Genomic DNA, 25,503 nt, shown 5'->3' with positions numbered 1-25,503 from the left:
GGACTTCCCCACCTTTCTGGTGTTGTTGGTTGTAAATCAAAAGGGATATACAAGCAGTTTGAAATACTGTTTAGCTGAGCCACCTTACCGGAAAACCTCGAGTGGTGCAAAGACAGTAGAGATGATGTCCCCAGCATAAGGAAAGATTTGCATGGAAGTGAGGGAGATCTGGATGGTCCAGGCAAAGCGCAGGATTACATCCTCCACAATGGCACAATAGTAATATGCCTGAGAAACAAAGAGTAAAATAGGACAGGTCAGCTTACATGTTCAACACAGAGCACGGATACCTGCCAAATGACCAAGGAGAAGCAGAGCCAATCCCATCACTAACTTTCACGTTTATTGGGATTAATTCTTCAATACCATTTGTACAACCACTGATGGCTATGGGCTTCATGCAGAGAAAATACAACACACAGAGGTTAAACTTGGCGCTCCCATCATCCTTCTCCAGATAGAAGACTCTGGGACCCTAAAATAAGATTTTCTAGTAAGGTAGAGATGATCACCAGAGCTAGACATGCCATATTAAGTATAATATATATGATTGTCAGTATTTAAGTCTCCCAGTCACCTAAGGTTTGTCTACACAAGAGATTTATACTGATTTAACTAAATCTGTTTTGAAACTAATTTAATTAAATCAATACAGCCCTCTTTTGTGGAAACACTTATTCACCAATTCCTGACCAATTTAAGTTAAATCAATCTATAGCTTCTTAAACTGAAATAAAGCATCCACATAAGTGTTGCATTGATTTGACTAAATCAGTTTCTAAACTGATTTAGACGTGGGCAAACTTCCCCATATGAGAACCAGACCTAAAATTTATTGTTTTTACCCTGGTTCTCCTTCTGCAGCTAACGTTTGCATAGCAATTGTTCATTTACCTGTAAGAGACTTTTAAGAGTTTTTTTCACCAGGTTTTTAGTTTTATTGTACTTTTACTTGGTTTTGATTTAAAACAAAACTGTCTCCAATCACAGATTCACCAGGCAGTGGAACAGAGAAATACAGAAAATATTTCTTACAAATATAACACCTCAGAATTTCTAACATCGGGTTGCAATAGCTGCATGAGCACCTACAAAGACCAGATTAAAAAACAGATTTTTGGGAGTTCATAAAGTGCTCATTTCAAAATGTAAGGATAGGGCTTTACCTTTTTTTTTTTTTAAAAAGAAGTTTACAAATTTTTCTGAACCAATTTTATTCCTTTATATTTTAAGACAAATTACATACAGGCCTTGATCCTCAACATACCCAAGTACCGAATATAACTGCTGTATTCTACTTGTGGGATTTCTTGCATATCACCCTTTGCTCTAACAACCTGTAATATTCAGGAACCATGGTGAAAGATCAATAAATACTTCCTGTCCTAGTTTGCATGGGATTTGAGACAGAACTTTAGACTGTGACAGGGTCAGGCCAGATGGCTACAGGAGAGTGATCCTATTGGGATCTGGGAAGTGGGTGGGCAAAGCCCGCACACTGCTAAAGGATCCCCCCCCAGCCTAAGAAGGGGATCCACAGGACCTGGACACCAAATAAATCCGGGGGACAACGAATGAAACAACAGGGACAGGAGCGTGGTCAAAGGGTCAAATGAAGGGAACCGGATGGGGACACCGAGCAGAGAACCCCGGACAGCACCCACTGCTCCTCAAAGGCGTCAAGGGAGTCAGTGGACGCCGCCCAGAGGAACTCTGCCCGGATACGTGAACGGACCAAGGATCGGAAATAGGCCCCACAGTCACAGGAGACTCCATCGGCCAACCTCCTCACTCTGGTTTTATAGATGGCCATTTTAGCTAGGGCCAAGAGAAGGTTGACCAGGAGATCCCGTGACTTTGTGGGGCCACGGATAGGGAGTGCATCAATAAGTAGGTGAGGGGAAAAGTGCAACCAAAACTGTAATAAAATATTGGTGAGGAGCCGAAATAAGGGCTGCAGCCTGGCACACTCCAAATATGTGTGTGCCACGGTTTCCCTCACGCCGCAAAAGGGGCAGGTGTTGGTATGGGGTGAACCGCGCCAAGTACACGCCTGTGCTCACGGCTCCGTGAAGGAGCCGCCAACTGATATCTCCGGCGGGCCTCGGGACCAAGGTGGAATATAGGTTGGCCCACCGGGGCTCCTCACCCTCCAAAGGTGGCAGGAGGTCCCGCCATTTTGTATCGGGGCGGGACACGAGGGTGAGGGTGTGAAGGATGTGGAGCACGATCGTGTATAGATGTTTCCTTGGTGCGGTCTGGAAGCAGTCAAGCTGGAAGTGTCAAGCCGACAGGACCAGCCGCAGCTCCGGCTCCCGCAGCACCAAACCCGTCAACCTCCTGCGGAGGAGGCAGAGGAAGGGCTCGATTGCCACAGCGTACAGCTGGCCCGGGAGTACGGCACCCCTACCATACTCCTCGCCCGAAGCTGACCGGTTCTGTCAGGGTCCAGTTGAGCCTGACCAGACACTCTGCGGAGGCATACAGCACCTGGAGAAAACCCACAAACTGGGGTCGGAAGCCAAACGCTCGCAGAGTGCTCAGGAGATACCCGTGGTCCACCCTGTCGAACGCCTTCTCCTGATCCAGGGACAGGAGGGTGAACGACAGACCATCCCTCCACCCGAGTTCCAAGAGGTCCCGGGCCAGATACAGGTTGTCGAAGATGGTGTGGCCTGGGACGGTGTAGGTCTGGTCTGGGTGGACCACATCCGCCAGCATGGACCCTAGCCGCAGCGAGATGGCTTTCGCTACGACATTGTAGTCCGTGCTGAGGAGCGAGACCATATGCCAATTTCGTAAATCGCGGAGGTCCCCCTTCTTCGGCAATAAGGCGAGCACAGCTCGCCTGCACGACAGAGGGAGGACCCCGCTCTGCAAAGATTCGGCCCAGACGGTGACTAGGTCTGGGCCGAGGACGTCCCAGAACACGCAGTAGAACTCCACGGTCAGCCCGTCCATGCCTGGAGATTTATTGGTGGACATGCGGCGGAGGGCTTCTGAGAACTCGGCCAGAGTGAGAGGCAGCTCTAGCCGGTCTCGGTCGCCCGTGCGGACTGTCGGGAATTCGTTCCCAGAGCACTCTGCAAGCATTAGGATCGGTCGGATCTGGGGAGAAAAGGCCTGCGTAGAAGGCCCTGGCCCTCCCGCACATCTCCACCGGATCCGTGAGGGGGGTGCCGTCCTCTGCTAGGAGGCAGGTGACGTGTTTCTTGGCCCCCCTCTTTTTGTCCAGGGCATAGAAGAAGCGGGAGCCATGATCCATCTCCCGAAGGAGGTGGATGCGGGATCGAACAAAGGCACCCCGGGCCTGATTGTCCTCGAGGGCCCGGAGCTCCTCCCGCTTCTTCCGGCACGCCCCGCAGAGGGATGAATCCTCGGGGCTGATGGTCAGATGCCTCTCCAGCTCTAAGACCTCCCGTTCCAACTGCCCTATCGCCGCATCCCTCCGTTGGCTGGCGCCCTGGGTGTAGTCATGGCAGAAGAGCCGGGTGCGCACCTTCCCCAGGTCCCACCACCGCCGTGTCGAGAGAAAGGCATGCCACTGCCCTTGCCAGGCCAGCCAGAACTCCCGGAAGGACGCCACGAAGCCCACTCCTCCAACAAGCTGTTGTTAAAATGCCAATAGGCCGGCCCAGGCCTCTCTGCGCAGAGAGAGGCCGTCACGGTGGCTAAATGATGATTGGAGAATGGGGCTGGCCGGATGCTGGAGAAGTGGGCCCGTGAAAGGTGGAAGTGTGATAAATAAATGCAGTCCAACCAGGAGTGGTGCGACCGATGGGCCTCCACCCGGACAAAGGTGAACGTCGAGACGTTGTCCAGGTGGTGGTCGCGCCAGACGTCCACCAGGGAGTGATGGTCTACTATCTCCCGCAAGACGTCTGCTGCGGCCGGGCACTGCTCGGTCCCTGAGCGGTCCCGCTCCTCGAGGGCAGTATTAAAGTCCCCGCCCAGGACCAGGCACTAGCGAGGATCCAAGGTGCTGAGGAAGGCAGATGCCTGCTGAAAGAAACGCAGCCGCTCTGGGCCCAATGTCGGGGCATAGACGTTAACAAGGTTGACCACGAGCCCCTCCATATGGGCCCGGAGGTGCAGCAGGTGGCCCGGCACAGCCTCGGCAACCCCCAGCACCTCGGGCCGTAGGCCGGGGGAGAACAGGGTCGCCACTCCAGCTCTATGAACTGTGAGAGGGCTAAAGTAGACCCTGTCCCCCCAGTCGTCTTCGGCGGCCGAATCCGTATGGGTCTCCTACAGGAAAACCACAGAGTACCCCCCCTCCCGAAGGAAGGAGAGCACCTGGCACCAGCGGAGACCCATCCTACAGCCCTGGGTGTTCAACGTTGCAATGGTGAGAGATGCCATGAGGAGGGCTGGGGGGGGGCGGGGGGAGATCCTCGCCGGCAGGGACGCTTGCGGCTCCCAACGGACCGCGCAACAATCCGTGACCTACCCCGTAGGTGAATAAGGAGTCACGGAAGTGGCGGACCCGCTGGTAGGCCGCGGTGGCCTGCTTCCTGGTCCTTTTACCCTCCCCCATGAGGGCCCTTGAGGCCCGGAGGATTTGATGGAAGTCCCCCCATCGCTGGAGAGTGAGCTGCACCTTGTTACGGGAGCCACGGATGTCCTCAAGGAACTCCCGCAGCTCCTCTTACAGTGTATGGGGGGCCGGGGTCACTAGCCCCCGGCTATCCTCTGGAGGGACCCCCGACACAGCCCCATGGCCCACCAAGACAGGCAGGCAAGGGGCGGACCCCCGACATGGCGCCCGATGGGCTGGCGCCATGCGGCCCCCCTCAAACCCTGGCTCAAGTGGGGGCGGTGGAGGGAAGATAGAAGCCCCTGGTGAGTTGGGACAGGGAAAGACAGAGGCCGCTCCCTGGGGGCTATCCTCTGGGAGTGAGGAAATGACGGCCCCAGGGGCAGCAATGGCATCACGGGAGGTGGAGGGCATAGGGACGGGGTTGGCATCAGGGGCAGGGCAGGGATCCAATGTAGGAGCAGGGCAGGGGTCGGGAGCAGAATCAGGGAGAGGGGCAGAGGCAGGATCCTGGGCCCCAGTAGCCAGGCCGCTGGAAAATGGCCCCTCTCAGGCAAGCTCAGGGATCTGGGGGGTGGAAAGGGGGCCCTCCGTGATGCCGGGCTCTGGCTCGATGGCCGGCGTAGTAGCCATGGCATCGAAAGGTGGACAGTCTTCAGTGGGGTCCCCGCCCAGGAAGGAGGTCGGTTGCCCCACGCCCATGAGGGACATCCCGTGGGGCTCAGGTCCCAGCCGCATGGCACTGGCTGTCACCTCAGTTGGCTCGGTGGCCAACAGCAGGGTGCCACCCACGGCCAGGCAGATGGAGGAGCCCAGGGAACCCTTGGAGGCGGGAGCGGAAACAGCATTTAGGGGGAGGGAGCATGGAGAAGGGTGGGCCGGGATGAGGTCGCTCAGATCGAGGCCCGCTGGCAGAGGGTCGTCCTCCCCCTGGGTGACCGTGGTCAGACCCAGGGCCTCGATCTCCTCGTAGATAGAAGGGAGCTCTCCTTCTACCACCCCGGAGTTCTCCCCACCAGTGCCCGAAGTGACGCTCGCCTCGGGGCTCACAGGGGCTCCATCAGGGGCCTTGGAGGGGTGGGAGTCCAATGGAGGGGTGGTACTGCTCTCCCGTGCTGCCACGCCTTCCCCAGCCAGTACCAGTGGATGGAACGCATCCGCGGGCAAGGCAGAAGGCTCGGCATCAGTGCTCCCCTTTCTGGTCTTCCGGGAGGCTTCCGTATCAGTGCAAAGGAGCGGAGCTCGAGCCTTTCGCTTGCCCCGCTTCCCCTGGACTAGGGCCCAGCCCTCCATGGCATCAGCTGGGGGCCGGCTAACAGGGGTTGGGTCGGGGGGGCAGGGGCGATGGCTCAGGGACTGTGGGAGGCTGCGGTAGGGCGGCATGAGGGAGGGAAGATTCCCCCTGGGGGGGCCCTCTCCCATGCTTGGCGGTATCCCTGCTGCACCCTCCTCTAGGGACCCCACCAGATTGCAGGCAGCAGAGGCGGGGCTCTCCCGCTCGTCTGGGCGCGCTGGGGGAAGTACCCCTTGGGCCCGAGTGGGAGCACTGGTGGACTGAGAAGGAGAGGGGTGGCTCCAGGCACCGGGCAGATGACGTCCCTCCAGACGTGCCCCATCGCCCGGCAGAGGTAGCACCGGGCCTCCCCTGTGGAATAATGCACCCGGTAATGGGCCCCCTGGTAGCGGACCAGGAATGACCCCTCGAGCACCTCTGTCACGTGCCGGCGGCGGCAGTAGAAGCTGCACTTGCCGGCGGAACGAGAGGATGTGATGGAGGGCGGGGTCTTTGCAGCCCAACGGGAGAGGGCTGACAAAGGAGATGGGTTTCCCAAGGGTAGAGAGGGCGGGTAACAGGACAGCATAGGGAAGAAAGCGAGGGACAGAGGTCAGGACCAGGCGGACGCCCAGGTCCTCTAGCAGCTCCAGGGGGACGAACCCCCGCCCCCCCCACCCACTGCCAGGCCCTTCTCCACTGCCTCCTGGGCGGCAGCCTCTGATGCTAAGAAGAAGACGACCTTGCCATACATTTTGGAGGCTGCCACAATGGCCGTGGGCCCCACCACCCTCGCCAACGCCTGCACGTAGGTCTCCACATGGGGTGATGCGGGCACCAGGAGGCAACGGACGTCGTGCTTCCTGGTCATGGTGGGAAAGGGGCCCCAGCCGCTATAGATGGTAGCGGAGACGGTGGGTGGGAGAGATGACGTAGCTGCAGGCGGGGGGGCTGCTGCCACCTGGGCGTATGCCCTGGGGGCCGGGGGAGGGTCACCCACAGAGCTAGTGGAGGGAACAGCGGGGAGGGACGCCGCGGATGGTGGTTGGGCAGTGGCAGTGGGGGCGGCCCCTGCCATGGAGGGCCTGGTCTTTTTAGGGGGCCCTTCCCCTTCTTACCCTGGCCCTTCCCGCCGGATGGGGGGGCTCCCCCCGAATCTGAGGGGGCGAGGAACGTGGCAGCAGCGGAGGTCACCCCGGTGCCCGCCGCTGCTGGCACCCCAGCGGGGGCAGTTGCAGGTGGTTTGGCAGCGGCAGTTGAGGTAGAGGCTTGTGGGGGTGATGGAGGGTCAGGCGGGGGACGGGCAGTTGGGGCTGCTGGAGGGGCCCCACCCGCTGCGTCCCCCGCCATAATGAGCAGGGAGGGAGGGAAAAACACCAGAGAGAGGAGGGGAAGGGGGAGGCAGGTCGACCACTCCTCCCCGCTAGGCTGCAAGCAGGGGAGGAGGGTGTCAAAAGGGGTGGGCTGGACAGGGGGGCTATCAAGGGTTCGTGGGGGGCAGCCACCGACTCAGGATGGGAATCCGGCTCCTCTATCTGCACTAGGGGAGGGGGATCATAACAACGTTAGGGGGGTGTAGTGAGATGGGGCAAACTCAAACGGGGAAGAGCACAAGCGCCTGGGAGGGGGCATGGGCGCACTGAGTAAGGGGCCAATCAGGGCAGGGGAACCACGTGGGGAGGGGGGAGAACCAGGCTGGAGGTAGGACAGGGAACCAAGGGGCTAGCAACAGAGGCTGTGGCGGGGCAAACAAACAAAAGCCGCAGAGGGAAAACGGAGAGGCAGGCAAACAAACTGAAGCTAGCAAGGTGCTGGGGTAAAAGGGGGGGGGGCAAAAGGCTGCAAGGGGCAAAATGGGGCAGGTAGCAAGGGACAAAGCCGAGGGCTTGCTGAAGGGGGTCAGTCTAAGGGGGGGGGTGGCATGTGCGCTCACATGCGCTTGCACAAAAGAGTCAGTATGGGCTGGCTGCTGCTTCAGGCCCAAAAAGGTGGAGAAATGGCACGGCCAGCCAAGCAAGCAGCAGAGTCCCAGAGTCAGGAGCTTGAGGCAGATGGTAAGTGTCCACTGGGGGTGGTGGAGGGGGCAGCAACGACAATGGTGGTGGGGGTTGGGGGGGGACACACGGATGGACTTGGGGGGCAGGCTCCACGCTACACCCCCTGTGTCCCCACAAACACACTCAAAACCCCCACCACAAGAGCACAGTTCAAAAGTTACTCAGCCTTAAGACCCTCTCCACAGTGGTCTGCAGAGTCCCTGTGTGCTCCCCCAGCAGCAGATGGCCTCTTCCCCTCCTCCTTCGGGGTCCAGCAGCTCCCAGGCAGCAAAGGCAGCAGCAGCTCCAGGCAGCAGCCTGGTGGCCAGGCAGGCAGAAAGGACCCCTCACAGGTGGTGATGATGGTCGTGACTGCAGCAGCAATGGCTGGGGCTGGGGCTCCTCACTCCCCCCTTCTGGGGAGCGGGCCAGCAGGCCCCCCCCACAAAGGGCTGCAGTTGGAGCAGTAGCAGCACCCGAGGGTGGGGGGTCCAGCAGCTGGCCAGCAACCAGGTAGCAGAGAAGGGGGATGGTTTCTGGCCCAGCCAGGAGAGCAGCTGGAGTAGCAACAGCAGTAGCAGCAGGGAGAGCCCAGGGCCTAGAAGCAGCAGCCCTCTCCCTCCTTCTCTCTCCAGGCCAGAGGGCTACAGGAGAGTGATCAAAGGCAGATATATTAGCCCCAGGTTAAGCAGGTCCCTTTTCCCTGGATAAGGGAACAGGGAAGGTTCCAGAACAATCAAGAACCTTCTGGAGACAATTAAGACTGACAGGCTGATTAGAACACCTGCAGCCAATCAAGAAGCTGCTAGAATCAATTAAGGCAGGCTAATCAGGGCACCTGGGTTTAAAAAGGAGCTCATTTCAGTTTGTGGTGTGTGAGAGAGGAGCTGGGAACAAGAGGTGCTAGGAGCTGAGAGTGAGAACACATACTGTTGGAGGACTGAGGAGTACAAGCATCATCAGACACCAGGAGGAAGGTCCTACAGTGAGGATAAAGAAGGTGTTGGGAGGAGGCCATGGGGAAGTAGCCCAGGGAGTTGTAGCTGTTGCACAACTGTTCCAGGAGGCACTCTAAACAGCTGCATACCACAGGTCTCTGGGCTGGAACCCAGAGTAGAGGGCAGGCCCAGGTTCCCCCCAAACCTCCCAACTCCTGGTCAGACACAGGAGGAGTTGACCTGGATTGTGGGTTCATGAAAATGGCCAAACTGAGGGCGGCTGTGAAGCTCCAAGGCGAGCAAATCTGCCAATAAGCGCAAGACCCACCAAGGTAGAGGAGGAACTTTGTCACAAGACCTTTTATGTCTTCCTGCCTCTGCTTTTCAATAGTGGGAGGAAAGGGGGCAACCATCTACAAATAACTGAAGGGTGTAAACATTAAGGAGAAAGGAATTACTTAGGATGGTATAATTGGGAATATAACAAGGATCAACAAGATGAAATTAAAAGGCAAGTTTAGGTCCTGATGGATACCGCTAAGCACAATGCTCCAGCTTCAGTGTGCTGGGCCCATGCACACCTGAGTGAAATACACGTCTGCAACCACTGGGGGAGCAAACAGCTAAGCATCTCTCTCTATCAGTGTTATAGAGGGCAGACAATTTATGAATTTACCCTGAATAAGCTTTATACAGAGTAAAGCAGATTTGGGGTTTGGTTCCCATTTGGAACTGGGTGTCTGGGTGCTAGAGAGGTAACCTGCTGAGCTCTTTTTAGTTAAGCCTGCAGCTTGGGGGGCATGGACCAGACCCTGGGTCTGTGTTGCAGCAGGCTAGCGTGTCTGGCTCAACAAGACAGGGTTCTGGAAGTCCCAAGCTGGCAGGGAAAACGGGCTCAGAGGTAATGTCAGCACATCAGGTGACAGTCCCAAGGGGGTCTCTGTGACTGAACCCATCACAATGGGTATTACTTTTTTGCTCTCTGTAGGCACTGGCGTCCTCCGGGCCTGGGCCTTGCACCCAACTGCCCCCTTCCCCTAAGCCCCCACCCCGTTCCACCTCTTCCCGCCCCTGCTCCGCCCCAGACCCCAACCCCCCACTACTTCTCCCCACCCTGCCCCTTCCCGCCCATTTCCATCCTCTCCCCTAAGTGTGTTCCCCCCAACACCTCCAGCATACTGCGAAACAGCTGATTGCGGCAGGCGGTAGGCGCTGGGAGGAAGGGGGAGGAGTTGATCGGCAGGGTCGCTGGCGGGCGGGAGACACTGTGGAGGAAGGGGAAGGGAGAAGTTGGCTGCCAGTGGGTGCTAAGCACCCTTTAATTTTTTTCCTGTGATCTTTTCCACAGAGTCAGCACCTATGGCTTTCAATAATCATAAAAAGGATGGGACTGTCTCTTTGGTAATGGACAGATTATACTATCAGAACTTCTGACACACTGCATTTAAGACACTCCAGCAACCAGTCAGAATGTGCCTTTAATCCCAAGTGTTTTGTTAAAACATTGGCAGACCCTCCCCAAAATGACAAAAGGCTGTGTACTCACTTTCTGTGGGTAGACAATCTCTTCCCGAAGGAAGGTATTTTCACCAGCATTCTTGTCAAAGAGACCCCAGTCCATCTTCAGGTCCCATATAAGGGTGTAGCAGGAGCTGATTAAATAGAACACAATCCACAGGTAGAAGAACACTTGGGTGTCACTGTGGTTTTGAGCTGCAAGAGAGAAACAACAGCATGACTCTGCATAATTTTAAACATTTCTTATAGCAGCACCAAAACTGACCACCAAAACTCCACGTGACCGATGGTAGTTCCCCTTTTAACCAAGCTCCCTGTCCCACCAGGCTAAATAAACTCTTTGAAAGCCTTATCAGAGGTATCTTTAAGTTACAGTTTGAATTCCTCCTCAAGCTCATTTCAATATGTTGTGCTTGATATGAAAATAATTGTTTAAATTTGCCTTGTTTGGGAAACTTGCTAGTTTGTAGGTATATTATTGTAAATAAGTTCTTTCACTCCAGCATAGGACTGACTATATTGATTCCTCAAGCCTACTGTATTCTCTTATCTTTTATATTTGTCACACTCTTAATACGCTTCTAGGGAAGAAAATAAATTGTACTGTTTATTTTGTTTTTGAATTAGTACCTAAATTTGGGCTCAAAGAGTTCATAAAAATAAAACATGTTATTGGATTGTACAGCTGAGACTTTTGCACCATCTTGCTATCAGGTGTCATTTTGCACAATGACTGCAACTGCTTATTCATTGACTCTTTACTAACAAACCCAACAAAAATGTTCCCAATACAAAAGTGACTCTACAATAATATAACAAACTGTGATGGTGCATTTTCCAGGTATGTGGCTTTAAAACAATAAACATTCCTAGAGCTGCCTCCTGATCACAAAAACAGCAATAGTTCAATTTGTCCTCTTTCTTATTTTCATTTTAATAGTTGTGATAGAAATGTAATGTGTATATATGTGAGGTAACACAATACAATTACTAGGGGTGAAAATGAGAGTTATAGTGTAATAGTACATTCATTCCATTATGCCTTTCAGACTTTTGGGACATGATGTGCAGGATATAAGTCAAATACACACTCATCCTCTTCACAACAACCCCCCAACCTACCTACTAAAGCCTACCTGCAGTGGAGTCTAAAATTAATAGTGCAAAAGTATATAAAAGTGATATTCTTCAGTCTTTTGCTTAGACTAGCTTTCTTGCTTTTGTGTAAAATAAGAAACATCTGTGTAGCATTTTTCATACTCCTAACAATTTTAAATTAATCTTCAGCTAACAAGGCTTTCCAGGAGAGACCAAGGGGCAGGTTTGGTAACATCCCCTCCTCACCACCATGGTCACTTCAGAAGGTATCACAGGCTCCACTACCTGGAGGCACGCAGAAAAAATTCCTCAACCTAGCAGATGCAGTGCCAAGGTGCAACTAATATTGGTGCTACATACTGCCTTCCCCTCTCCATGCTTCCAAAGTTTGATTCACCCAGAGTAGGCAAATTGGGTGAGTTTATAGTGCAGATTTTGAATGTTACGAACTACAGCCCAGATCAACCTTTACATGGGAACAGTCCACATCAGAAGTGGCTGCAAGCTCCCCCTTAGAGTTTCCATTGCATTATTCCAGAATGAGACCGTGACTTAAAGCAGTTGCTCCTCTGCCATGTACATTGGCCAAACCGGACAATCTCTATGCAAAAGAATAAATGGACACAAATCTGACATTAGGAATTATAACATTCAAAAACCAGTAGAACACCACTTCAACCTCTCTGGTCACACAACAGACTTAAAAGTGGCAATTCTTCAACAAAAAAACTTCAAAAACAGACTCCAACGTGAAACTGCAGAACTGGAATTAATTTGCAAACTGGACACCATCAAATTAGGCCTGAATAAAGACTGGGAGTTGATGGGTCATTACAAAAACTAATTTCTCCATACTAATTTTCTCCTACTGTTACTCACACCTTCTTGTCAACTGCCTGAAATAGGCCACCCTCATTACCACTATAAAAATGATTTTTCCTCCCTTGGTATACTACTGTTAATTGAATTGTCTCATTAGATTGACCTCCCACTTGGTAAGGCTACTCCAATCTTTTCATGTACTATGTGTATATATATACACAACTGCTACTGTATTTTCCACTCCATGCATCTGATGAAGTGGGTTCTAGCTCATGAAAGCTTATGCCCAAATAAATTTGCTTGTCTCTAAGGTGCCACAAGGACTCCTCTTTTTTTTTTTAAAAGCAGTTGGTCCACCAAGATCTGTAGGGACTAGGGCCAAATATGCTGAGATTGTGCATTCAAACAGTTTCTCAGCTATGTTTAGTCCCCTCGCCCCAACTGGATACCAAGGGTCAGCCCTACGCAAGGCTTCCCCACAGCTTTGGGGAGTAGAAAGTAGTAATGCTGTTGGGGTTATTATTTATGCAGGTTTTTACCGTGACACCAATTTAACCATAAATTGCTTTATTAAATCCAAAGGCCAAATGGTATTTATATAATTGCTATAAACATGCCTAAACACCTAAATAAGCTATTTACTACATCCATAACAAAACACTGATAAAAGAAAAGTAGTACTTGTGGCATCTGAGAGACTAAAAAGTTATTGGTTTCAGAGTAACAGCCGTGTTAGTCTGTATTCGCAAAAAGAAAAGGAGTACTTGTGGCACCTTAGAGACTAACCAATTTATTTGAGCATAAGCTTTCGTGAGCTACAGCTCACTTCATCGGATGCATCTTTTTTTTTTTTTTTAAGAAGTTATTAGAGCATAAGCTCTCGTGAGCTACAGCTCACGAAAGCTTATGCTTTAACAAATTGGTTAGTCTCTCAGGTGCCACAAGTACTCCTTTTCTTTTTACAGATACAGACTAACACGGCTGCTACTCTGAAAACATTGATAAGTATTAGATCAAAGTACTTACAAATGGGCTAAACTCAGGGATGCTTAGATCTATATTGGTCAGCTCCAACTTGGTCAGGCAGGTATCAGCAATGAACCCTTTACAAGTTTACTTTTTATACCCTTTAACAAACAAGTGATGTCACTGCCAACTACTGACTCCAGCTAAAAACCAATTTGAGACAGTTCACCTTTATTTCTAGCCTTAATCCAAATAAGATTTATAACCTTCTTTCTCCCCAAAGACTTTCCTTTCTATCTCTTTCCCTCCTTTTCATTGACCAACAGTTCTTCTGTTGCACTTGGGTTCACGTAGGCCCTAATTTTTGAGATAACATTAGCATGTGGGTTGGGAAGGTCTATGTTAGCTCTTAAGACAGATTTGCTTTGTCTTGTTTAAAACCATCTGCAGTCACCCCTATCAGTCAGAGGCCTTCTTTTTAGAAACTTCCTCTTATTTCATTAGCTATTCTTTGAACCAGACATCCTCTCTACTTCATTCCTTCTGGCCTTATAACTCATTACTTTCAAGGCCTCTCTTTTACTTGCTAATTAGGGCCTTTCTTTACACTACATTTCTTTAACCAAACTAAAGCTAACTTGAATTCTCTAATTTTATATTTATTCTACAGATGCCATGGAGAAAACATTCTTCAGACAAGCCCTCTTTTCATATACAGAGCTTGAGCCATGCAGTGCATTTGCAGGATTACATTTGTAAGATGCAAGGAAGGGGAGACAATGCCACAGAGTTATTCTGTACTCCCAAACTGCCTTTGGAACCCTCTGCTCATGGAGGGGGACGATCTGGCCTTAGATTTCTATTTCTCAGAAATAACACAGAATGGCACCAAGTCAGTGAAGCTAGAGCTGATGAAACTGCACCTAAGCAGACAGTTGCACAGCAAGGTGATGTCAAGTTTTAATGTTGCTTAAAGCTAAATTGCCTTAAGAAGAGTTACTGAGGTCAATTATTGAGAGAAAGGGAGTATAGGAGAGAATTCAATTAAAAACTCTTGGTGCATTAGCAATCAAGCTAAAAGGGATGTGCTAATTTCCAGTTACTCATCCTGGCTTCTGTTCCCTTTCTCTCCCCACCCCTAGGAGTATTCTTTTCAGTGGCACTTTGGATCAATCTGCATACTTTCCCCTCCCCCATTTTCTTTCTGTATCATTGATTGTGTAATGTGTTTTGCTCCTGAAAATTTCATTACAAATACAAATCATTCCCCAGTAACAGACTTCAAACAAAAACAGTCTATTGTCCTCCTCTGCCTTTTGGTCTCTTCTCTTAATCATTTGTCCTCTTTTCCACTTCTACTTCTCTCTCTTCCCCATGATTCTGTTTGACACCCTCCTTCCGTCTCATGTGTCCTCATTGGTATTCAGCTGGTGTAACCGAGAGATTACTGCTCTAGGCAAGCAATTATATCTCAATCTCCACTGGCTAGTCCTAGTGGCCCTCTTCAATGCTGCACGGAAGGTTGGAAAAAAATCAAGGCATTGATATTCTGTCCAGAGATTCCATCTACTATATTCCTGCCACTTCGACCGAAATAATACATGCTGGGTATGTTTATAGTAATGTCAGGGTCTATTTAAACAAAAACAGTTTCACCCAGCGGTACTTCTTCACATAATGAAGTGCTGGAAACTGCCAGAAAGCTGTTAGGAAGACAGAGATTCAGGAAGAGACAGTGTCCTAGAACCTGCTCCCTCATCTCCTCACTTCTCCGGACATTATGGAAAAGATGGATTCCATTATCTCCCTTGGACTGCAGACCCTTTTTGGTCTGATGAAGCCTTCAATCAGCCCAAGGTAGGAACGCATAAGAGACAACTCTCCACCTGCCATAACTCAAACACGGGACACAGACAATCTAGGGAAAAGACTAAAAACAAGGGTCAAGAAGAAAATTCGTGCCAGAAGCTTAAAACAAAGATCAGGAGTGATGGTCTTTTGGTGGAACACAGGTAGAATTTGGGTGCAATTTGGCTCCTATGTGGCACAAAAAGGCAGCTCCACTGACACATTGCCCCTAAGGTCCATTGGAGAGAAGTAGCAGAGCCTTCCCCCTGCCCCTTTTGCTGCAGATCTCAGGAACTCTGCAGGACAGGGGCATTTGAAGTTTCTGCGATGGAGTGGAGAAAAGGGCTCTCAGTCTCAAATGTAAAAGGGGGACAGTCTGCTTTTACCAATAGAGAGGCCCTGTACAGGATTTCTGCTAGAAATCAAAACTTCTGCTGCTTATCACCTACAGAAATACTGAAACTATCTTCAAGAGAGCTCAAAGATGGGAAGTGAGACCTGGAGAAGCAAGTCAGGCAGCCTGGAGACCCTTTGACTTAGAAGCTCTGGAGGGCAACAACACAGAGAGCATCCCCTGACCACAATGAGTTGCTCAAATATGCATGCTTGAAGAGGTAAATGGCACAGGAAACAGTTTAGCATTTCAGCATATAAAGCTGTAAGAACATCGTGTCTGAAACGCTGGATTTCTATGGATCTTCACATTAGCAAAACTGCAACTTCTGTAAAGCCAAGGGTTGCCCAATCTCTCAGTGCCATGTAGCAGCACTTGTGTTACCTGCCTCCTTTTGCTGTGGAAAGTTAAGGAAATGTGTGTTAAAAATACACACAAAAAAATGAGAGAAACAAATATCCTGAAATCTAAAAGCACCTCAGGGGACACAGGAAATCTGACTAGCATTTTGAGATAATAATAAAATATCTGCAAATTATAACTCATTCTAAACACAGACAAAAAAAAAGGGCCATTTTCCACTGCAGAGCCACACAGTTAATACCACAGTGAATGTAGTTAATATTGACTTTGCTTTAGTGAATGCTATCTGTTTACCCTCCTGAATTATCCTGCAGAATGTAAACGCTATATTCTATTCAATGCAGCTAAAATCAATGCCATCCATGGGTTACAGAAGAACTGGCTCGGAATACAATGGCCATGGATAAGCATTCCTGGTGCGTTTGCCATTGCAGCTGTGGTTTCTGCTGATGGTGAAAACTGTGATAAAGCAGCAAGAAGTCTGGGGTTATCAGAAAACCTTCTAAATCTAAGGTAAGCACTGCTGCATGGTACAAGACTGACTGCTGTAAGACTTCTGCCACCTTGAATTAAAAGCCTTCAATCATCAAGTGGTGCCAAACTTGACCTGGTCTAAGTGTAAGGATAAGGCCTTTGTCTGTAGCCATATTGAAAGGCCTAAAGCCTAGGCCTTCGTCTGCAGCCAGGTTAAAAGAGCAGCAGCCATTAGCTGAGAAGCAGGAAGTCATATCCTCACATTTCATCTAAATTACATTCAAACAATGTAATATCAGGCTGTTAAGAAGGAGACCCCATCCTAATGGCACCAACTATCACCAGATAAAGAAACAGATCTTAAGGTGGTTAAAGAAAACTTAGTTTGATAGCATTCTGTCTGTCAAGAAATAATTTATCAATAATTGTGGTTGTGAAATCCTCATTTCTTTATTGTTTTGTCATTATGGTCCCCACTTCCCTATTGTTTGTCTGTATAATCTCTGTCCGGTTCTTTAATTTTTTTCTGTCTGTTACATAATTAATTTTGCCAGGTGTAAATTAATTAAGGTGGTGGGGTAGGATTGGTTAGAGAATTTTGTTACAATGCCAGGATTGGTTAGTAAAATTTTTAGTATAATGATTGGTTAAAGTATAGCAAAGCCGGGCTCAAGTTTCACTATATATAAACTGGGGTCCAAAAGGATGTTCTTTGGGGGAACCAGCTCCAGGACACAGCCCCAAGAACAGAGTTGCCAAACCTCAACACACTGACAATGGCACTGTGCAGAAACTGGAGTCCCCCAGATGGACCTGATCCTGACTGGCCATCAAGAAAAGTTCATGTGTCTTACTGGGAGTGGTCAGCATTGTATGTGTAGCGTGTGCATTCTGGTTTTGGTGATTGTTAATAAATAGAGGATATTACTGTATAGGGCTCCTTCACTCCGAAAAGACCCCGTAAACCTACAAAAGATTAAGTCCTGAGTCCACAGGGAAAGGGTGTTTGCTCTAAGTCCACAGGGAGGTGTTTGCCCAGAGCCCACAGAGGAGTAAAGTTAGGTGTCTTTCGCTGGAGCCCTAGGAACTGGGAAAGGGTGCGGGTGCCTAAATTAAGAGGGTTACGCCTTGAGCCCTAGGAACCGGTAAAGGTGGGTGCCATAGAGTGTGAGTAACAGATAATTTTTATGCAGGTAACAAAGGTAGATTATTAGGATTTCCACTGTAAATTTGAGCAGAACCAGAACTATAGTGTCACAATCCAAAATAAAAAGCTCATTTGCAATATACTAGGGACTGGATATACAAAACCCATCCTAAGTTAACTACTGCCTAGTTAGCCACTGAATGGCATGTCTCCATTAAACCATCTATTCCATAATGCAATGGGGTGAATGTGACAAGCAGAAATGACTCATCTACATGAGAACCGCTGTCAGAATGACAGCTAATGCAACCCACAAATGCATTTATGGTCAATCCTTAACTACCTGAGATCAGTTTTATGGATCTCATAACAAACAGGCATATTGGTGAGGAAATGGCAGGAAAGTACTAGCTCAGCACAAGGGGATACCAGTCTCTGTTCAGCACTGACCAATGACAGTGCTTCCACACAAAAATGGACTTTGCTGCTTTTGCCCACAAACCAAACATTCCTATGTAGTTTATAGGCTGTACTCCTTTTTATCCCACTGGTATGCTCTGTAAAATACGAGCATTTTACATTGCAAACATCTTCTCTGTAAGATCCTGCAAACCTTTTTCTACAGCTCCAAGGCACAATTTATTACAATATAGCAAGATGCATTGCAATTTCCAGGAGACCATTCTTATTAGCTCTCTTGCAGGCTTGCTGTGTGATTCTGGGAAAGTCATTTAGGTTCTTTGTGCATCAGATTCTGTACAATGGGGATAATCCTAATTTATCTTTGTAAAGCACTGTTATGCTTGGATGAAAAGTACTATGTAAGTGTGGGTTATCTTTGGTGGGGTAGAACAAACATTTGTGTAGGTTATTTTAAGCCTTCACAATTATTTTGCCACTTATGTCTATAAAAGAGCATTTCTTCCAACTATGTTAATTACAGTGAAGAGAGAATAAGATGCTGCAATATCTGTCACATTTGATTTGATCTCTCTTCCGGTGACTTTTCTCAAGCACCTCTATGAAGTGTGATCTATTGGTGGATCTACTGGTGTTCAGCTTGTTCCTTGAGGAGGACGTATTTACCAGTCCATCCACTTTTCAGAATGATGATCAGGTCTTACTAATTAGAAGTAAACATTGTGGTGAACCAGCACCTCTACTGGGAATGCAAATCTAAGGTTTGTGGACAGATGCAATAATCAATTACACCACAGAGTTTCGGAAGAGCTTTGAAACCCCAAAATAAAGAGTCCCACAGAAATAACACCACAACATCCAATTAACCAAATAAAAATTATTTAAATATAGGGTTGTATTTTTTCTTAGAGTGTTGCAGCACCACGTAAAACTGCAGTTGTGTATTTGAAAGGAAAACTACTTACTTGTGATATAGTAAATTGCTCTTCTTAAAGAGTTACATAAAAATCAGACCTTTCCATCCCTAATTGCCTATGAAATGAAAGATCAGCAGATCATCCTTTCTGCTCACATCTTTTTCATTAATACTCTCACTTAGCTGGTCACCATTAACTGAAGACAATATTAAGCAATATAAACAGTATTATTCCGCTGCTCTTGAAATTACGGCTATTAAAATTCATCTGCCTTAAGAGGGCGAGCTTTAGTACCAACAAGAATCGATACGGATAGGAGGATACAGAGGTATCTTCTTCTCCATCATCTGGGTTCTGTCACTGTAAAGTGTCCTATTTGATCACACTGACAGACCTATGAAATTTGGGAAAATTTCTTTGTGCATATCCAAGCTGTGCTGTCATTCTGGATGCAGTGGCAGTTCCTGAGACACTACTTATGAATGTCTCTGGCAGAGGTTTTCTCTATCAAGTATATGCTGCAGCCTCAGTCATCTCACTTTTTCCATTTGAACAGTACATGTTGTGGACAAGTGAAACCTGCAGGCTCCCTGAACAGATGAACACTTAGAAGATCCTGCAGTAGCCTGAACAAAATCCTGCTGCCTTGTTGCTCATCCTCTCCAGTTCTACTCTTAAGACTCTTTAGCAGGACATCACCAGAAATGGTGACCAAACCGGTAGAGACCTAGCAATTTGGTTTTCAGAAGTCATGCTAGCTAGTCTACAGTCCTAGTGATGACAGGATTGTCAAAGCTGTTGCTAGGTCAAAAGACATAACATTTCCCTATGGCAATGTCTCAGATTCTCCACTAATGACATTGACACTGCTCTGAGTGAGAGGATCAGAAAGACTAGCTAATGAACACAACTCGTTACGTAAGTCCCCCTGGGCATGGGAGAACTGGGTTTCAGACAAAATTCATCCTTGCTCACAGCAATTATTATTGTGAGACACATTATGGATTTTGGCTCCAAATTACCCCTCCCTTCCGACCCAGGTGGAGTTGCAAGTATGCTACATTACAATGAACCAGATGAAAGGAACAAGTACCAAAAAAGAAGTTAGTAAATCTTATCACAAAGTATATATTACTCCAAGAGGTCACTAACTTCTGCATCAGGCACTAGCGATAACATAAATCAATCTCTGATTTATCTGAGTACTAACAGTTCTGAATAGAAGGGAAGATACAAGACAGACAGATGGGAGGCCTTGCAAAACAGGATTACGGGGACAGCAAGTCAAGGAACAGGATCTCAAGTGCAGTTGACTTTAGGTTTTTTTTTAATTAAAAATGGTCTAGGATAGAACACATTCTCTTCAGATCACATTTTCTATCATTTTTATCCTTTTCTTAGTAATGGCATACTGCCAGTTCTCCCAGCTCCCCAGCATATACATGAAATAATCCTCAGTTTGGGATATCAGTTATTGTGTAGGAGAACACCTTGCTTTCTTTAGAAACTGTTCTCTGTACAGATAATAAAGAAAATATCAAAGCCATTATACAAAACCATGGTATGCCCACACTTCGAATTCTGTGCGCAGTTCTGATAGCCGTATCTCAAAAAAGATGTGCTAGAATTGGAAAAGCTACAGAGAAGGGCAACTAAAATTATTAAGGGTATGGAACAGCTTCCATATGAGGAGAGATTAAAAAGACTGGAACTGTTCAACTTCAAAAAGAGATGACAAAGTGGGGGATCTAACAGAGGTCTATATAATCATTAACCGTGTGGAGAAAGTGCATAGGGAAGTGTTATTAAAGTAAGAAAAAAAGGTTACTTACCTTCTCGTAACTGTTGTTCTTCAAGATGTGTTGTTCACATCCATTCCACATTAGGTGTGCGCGCGTTGCGTGCACGAGCGTCGGAAACTTTTTCCCTTAGCGGCTCCCGTCGGGTGAGCCGTGCATATATACCCCTGCCGCCCGACCCCCTCCGGTTCCTGCTTGCCGGCGACTCCGACAGAGAGGTAGGAGGGTGGGTGGTGGAATGGACGTGAACACATCTCGAAGAACAACAGTTATGAGCAGGTAAGTAACAGTTTTTTCTTCGAGTGTTTGTTCACGTCCATTCCACATTAGGTGAATCACAAGCTTACCTCTGGAGGAGGGTAGGAGTCACGGAACAACTGATTGGAGGACCACTCTGCCAACTGCCGCGTCCTCTCTGGCCTGCTGGTTGACCGCATAGTAGGTCGTGAAGGTGTGCTCAGAGGACCAAGTGGCTGCTCTGCAGATCTCCTGGATCGGGACCTGTGCCAGGAAAGCCGTGGAAGTTGCTTGCGCCCTGGTCGAGTGGGCCGTGACTGCCGGGACAAGAACACCTGCGAGCTCATAGCACACCCGGATGCAGCTTGTAATCCAAGACGAGATCTGCTGCGCCAACACCAGGAGGCCTTTCATCCTCTCAGCTACGGCCACGAACAGCTGCACGGATTTACTAAAGGGCTTGGTGCACTCCAAATAGAACGCCAGCGCTCGACGGACATCCAGAGTGTGTAGGCTGCGGTGACTCGGGTCAGATGGGGTTTTGAAAAAAACACTGGAAGACAAATGTCCTGGCCTAAATGGAATTGCGAGACCACCTTAGGGAGGAACTTGGGGTGCAGTCGGAGCTGCACCTTATCCTTGTGAAACACTGTATACGGTGGCTCAGAGGTGAGAACCCTCAGCTCAGACACCCTTCTGGCTGAGGTAATGGCCACTAGAAATGCCACCTTCCAGGAAAGGTGGAGGAAGGAGCGGGTAGTGAGGGGCTCGAACGGGGGTCCCATGAGCTTAGAGAGGACCAAGTTAAGGTTCCAAGGACGGACTGGGGGGCGTGAGTACGGAAACATCCCCCCCAATCCTTTAAGGACTGTCCCACCACTGCGTGGGAAAACACCGAGCCCCCCGAAAACCCCGGACGGAAGGCGGAGATGGCCACCAGGTGCACTGAGTGAGGACAGGGCCAGCTGCTGCTGCTGCTTGAGGTGCAGGAGGTACTCGAGGATGGCTTGCACCGGGGCCTGGCACGGCCGCACCTGTCGGGGCTCACACCAAGACGAGAACCTTTTCCACTTGGCCACATAGGTATCCCTGGTAGAGGGCTTCCTACTGCCAAGCAGGATCTGCTACACAGGAAGGGAGCACTGGCTCTCCAAGGCGTTCAGCCACAGAGCTTCCACACCGTCAAGTGTAGTGATTGCAGGTCGGGGTGGAGAAGCTGCCTGCCGTCCTGCGTGATGAGGTCCCGCTGTAGGGGCAGGACTATCGGGGCTTCCACTGACAGCTCTAGGAGCGATGTGTACCAGTGCTGGCGGGGCCACGACGGGGCGATGAGGACCACCGCTGCCCTGTTCCTGCAAACCTTGAGCAGGACCTTATGTACCAAGGGGAGCTGGGGAAAAGCATACATCAAGCCCCCTCCCCACGGGATCACAAACGTGTCTGTGACTGAGCCCGGGCTGTGGTCCTGGAAGGAGCAGAACCGTGGGCACTGGGCGTTGGCCCTGGTGGCAAACAGGTCTACCTAGGGAAACCCCCACCTGTAGAAGAGCAAAAGCACAACGTCCGCTCTGAGCGTCCACTCGTGAGTGAGATATGACCTGCTGAGGTAGTCCACCAGCTTGTTTCGCACCCCTGGGAGATACGACACCTCGAGGTGAATGGCGTGGGCTACACAGAAGTCCCAGAGGAGGAGAGCCTCGCGACAGAGGGGCAAGGAACGGGGCCCACCCTGCTTGTTTATATAAAACATGGCAGTAGTGTTGTCTGTCAGAACTGTCACGCTGTAACCATTCAGAGTGGCGTGAAAGGTCTGGCAGGTGAGACGAACCGCCCTGAGCTCCTTCACGTTGATATGGAGCGACCGCTCTGCTCCGGACCACAAGCCCTGAGGTCCCCCAGGTGAGCCTCCCATCCGTGGTCTGACGCATCCGTCACCAGAGTCAGGTCCGGTTGTGGGGCGGCAAAGGGGATGCCTTCACAAACCACAGGCTGGGACTGCCACCACATCCCTTGGGGCTGTCACCACCAAGTCCAGGGGGTCCCTGCCTGGGCGGTACACCCAAGCAAGCCACGCCTGCAGAGTCCTGAGTCTCAGTCTGGCATGCCTGACCACGTGCGTGCATGCATGCTGCCATGTGGCCCAGGAGCCGCAGGCAGCACGTGGCTGTTGTCGTTGGAAACTGGCACAGGGAGGCCACCGCTTGCGGATAGCCCGGAACTGGGATACCGGAAGGCTTGCCCTGGCCTGCACCGCGTCCAGGACCGCCCCTATGAATTTCACTTTCTGTGTGGGCACGAGAGTGGACTTGGGGACATTGACCAGGAGCCCCAGCTCGCGGAACAATCTCAGGGCCACCTCCACTTGGCCCTGCACTTCCACTTCGGATTGACCTGCCAGGAGCCAGTCATCGAGGTACGGGTAAACGCGGACCCTCTGCCTCCGTAAGAAGGCCACCACCACTGCCATGCATTTTGTGAACACCCTTGGGGCCGCAGCTAGACCAAACAGGAGAACCGCAAACTGGTCATGTTCTTGGCCCACGGTAAAGCGCAGGAACCACCGATGTGCTGGGTGGATGGCGATATGAAAGTACGCGTCCTTCATGTTGAGGGCAGTGTACCAGCCTCCCGGATCCAGGGAAGGGATGATAGTGCCCAGAGAGACCATATGGAACCGGGCCTTGACCAGGAACTTGTTGTGCCCTTGCAGGTCTAGGATGGGGCGAAGGCCCCCTTTGGCCTTGGGGATGAGGAAGTACCGGGAGTAGAAACCTTTCCCCCTTAGGCCGTGCGGCACTGCCTCTACAACCCCCGCCTCCAGCAGCGAGCGAACCTCCTTCCCTAGGAGATGCTTGTGAGAGGGGTCCCTGCAGAGGGACGGGGAAGGGGGGTGGGAGGGAAGAGAATTGCAGCGAGTACCCGTTCCGTGCGTAAGACCCAACAGTCCGACATAATGCTGGACCACGCACGGAAGAAACAGGCCACGCAGTTCAGGAAACAAGTGGACGGATCCGGTGACTGGTCTGATACGCTGTCCTCGAGCGCACCTTCAAAAGCCTGGCTTAGTGCCCGGCTGGGATTTGTGCTGACCGTGGTTTTAACCCAGCGCATTAATGTTGTTATTATTGTGCCATCGCCTGTTATCCCTGCCTCGCCTACGGTAAGGTTCATGCCTATGATGAGGCTGGTACTGGTGCTGAGGGGGAGGCTGCGGCTTAAAGGGCTTCCTCTGCGTCACCAGGGTGTGCATACCCAGTGACTTAAGCCCTTGAGTCCTTGAGGCTATGCAGCCTTGCGTCTGTCTGGTCCGAAAAGAGCGCTGACCCTTCAAAGGGGAGGTCCTGAAGCAAGCCTGACTCCTGCAGCCATGCTGAGTGCCTCATGACCACCCCGACGCGATTGTTCTGTCCGCCCCGTCTGCTGAATCCAGGGAGGCCTGGAGAGAGGTCTTAGCTTCTGCCTTGCCCTCATCCTGTTGGGAACCTTACGGGAAGTTGTCCTTAAACTTACCCACCGCTGCCCAGGAGTTAAAATTATGCCTGTTGAGGATGGCCTGTTGGTTAGCGATCCTCAACTGAAGGCCCCTTGACGAGTACACCTTTCTGCCAAAAAGGTCCCGACATTTTGACTCCTTGGCCTTAGGTGCCGAGGCCTGTTGTCCATGGCACTCCCTTTCATTCACCGCCGAGATCACCAGGGAGCACGGACTTGGGTGGCAGAACAGGAGTTCGTAGCCCTTTGATGGGGCAAAGTACTTATGCTCCACACCTTTGGCCGTTGGAGCGCTGGAGGCCGGGGTCTGCCATATAGTCTTATAATGCGACTGGATGGTCTTAATGAGTGGGAGCGCTATTCTAGATGGACCTTCGGGGCTCAAAATGTCCACCATGGGGTCCTCCTGCTCAACCGTCTCCTCGGTCTGTAACCCCAAGTTCTGGGCGACCCTACGCAATAGCTCCTGGTGGGCTCTGTAGTCTATGGGTGGAGGGCCGGACACCGCTGTTCCCGCCAGCGCCTCATCCGGGGATGACGAGGAGGTTAGCAGCTGCTCAACCCCCTCTGGCTAGTACTCCTGCTCCCCTTCTCCCATGGGAGGGGCCTCCGGCTCGGGCCGGGGCGGGAGACCTCAGGGCGGCACCAGACTCGGTGCTAGTCTCTCCGGTTTATCCTGGGGGGATGCTGGAGGCCTGGATACTGTAGCTTCCGGTGCCATCGGGCATTGGTGCGGGGACCGGGACTGCTGTACTGAGTAGTTCGCCTTGGCGCTGTTGATAGGCCCAAGGAGTCCAGAAGGGCCAATGACCTGGTGGTCCCCATTGGGGGTGCCACCCTGTCTGAGGGTCCTTGCTGTCCAGAGCACAGTGCGAGTAACTAACGGCCGGAGTTGGTGCTGGACTGCAGTGATGCTGATCACAAAGGCCATGGCAGTGCTGACGATCTGTGCCGGCAGGTGGTCAACGAGTGGCTCCTAACGGAACGGGAACGAGACCGGTACTGATATCCCCGGGACCGGCACCGGCATTCTCAGGACCGGGATCGGCGTCTGCGGGAGTCCTCCGGCGAGGGCCGTCTCGACTCCTCCCGGTGCCTGTCTCTAATCGGTGCCGGAGAGCGTTGTGCCTCTTCCGTTACTTCCTTGCGCCAACCCACTCCCGGTACCGCGACTTCCTTCTGAGCTGTGGGTAACTGGGAGTTCGCAGATGTGGAGCTCGACCG

The 25,503-nt window shown here is 50.6% G+C and overlaps 1 protein-coding gene across 2 annotated transcripts in view; it reads right to left on the bottom strand.

The window, feature by feature from the left end:
* Nucleotides 1–25,503, bottom strand: part of XPR1 (xenotropic and polytropic retrovirus receptor 1) — a 227,232-nt gene that overhangs the window by 5,400 nt on the left and 196,329 nt on the right. For both annotated transcript variants that reach the window (XM_074961056.1, XM_074961057.1), the window contains exons 12-13: nt 10,331–10,497; nt 89–228 (exon numbers count right to left, since the gene is read on the bottom strand). In XM_074961056.1, the coding sequence (XP_074817157.1) occupies nt 89–228; nt 10,331–10,497 (307 nt within the window). The remainder of the gene's footprint in view (nt 1–88; nt 229–10,330; nt 10,498–25,503) is intronic.

Source organism: Natator depressus, chromosome 8 (assembly GCF_965152275.1).
Source record: "Natator depressus isolate rNatDep1 chromosome 8, rNatDep2.hap1, whole genome shotgun sequence".
NCBI lineage: Eukaryota > Metazoa > Chordata > Testudines > Cheloniidae > Natator > Natator depressus.
The sequence above is the reverse complement of the archived record's forward strand: the minus strand, read 5'-3'. Positions and strand labels throughout refer to the sequence as shown.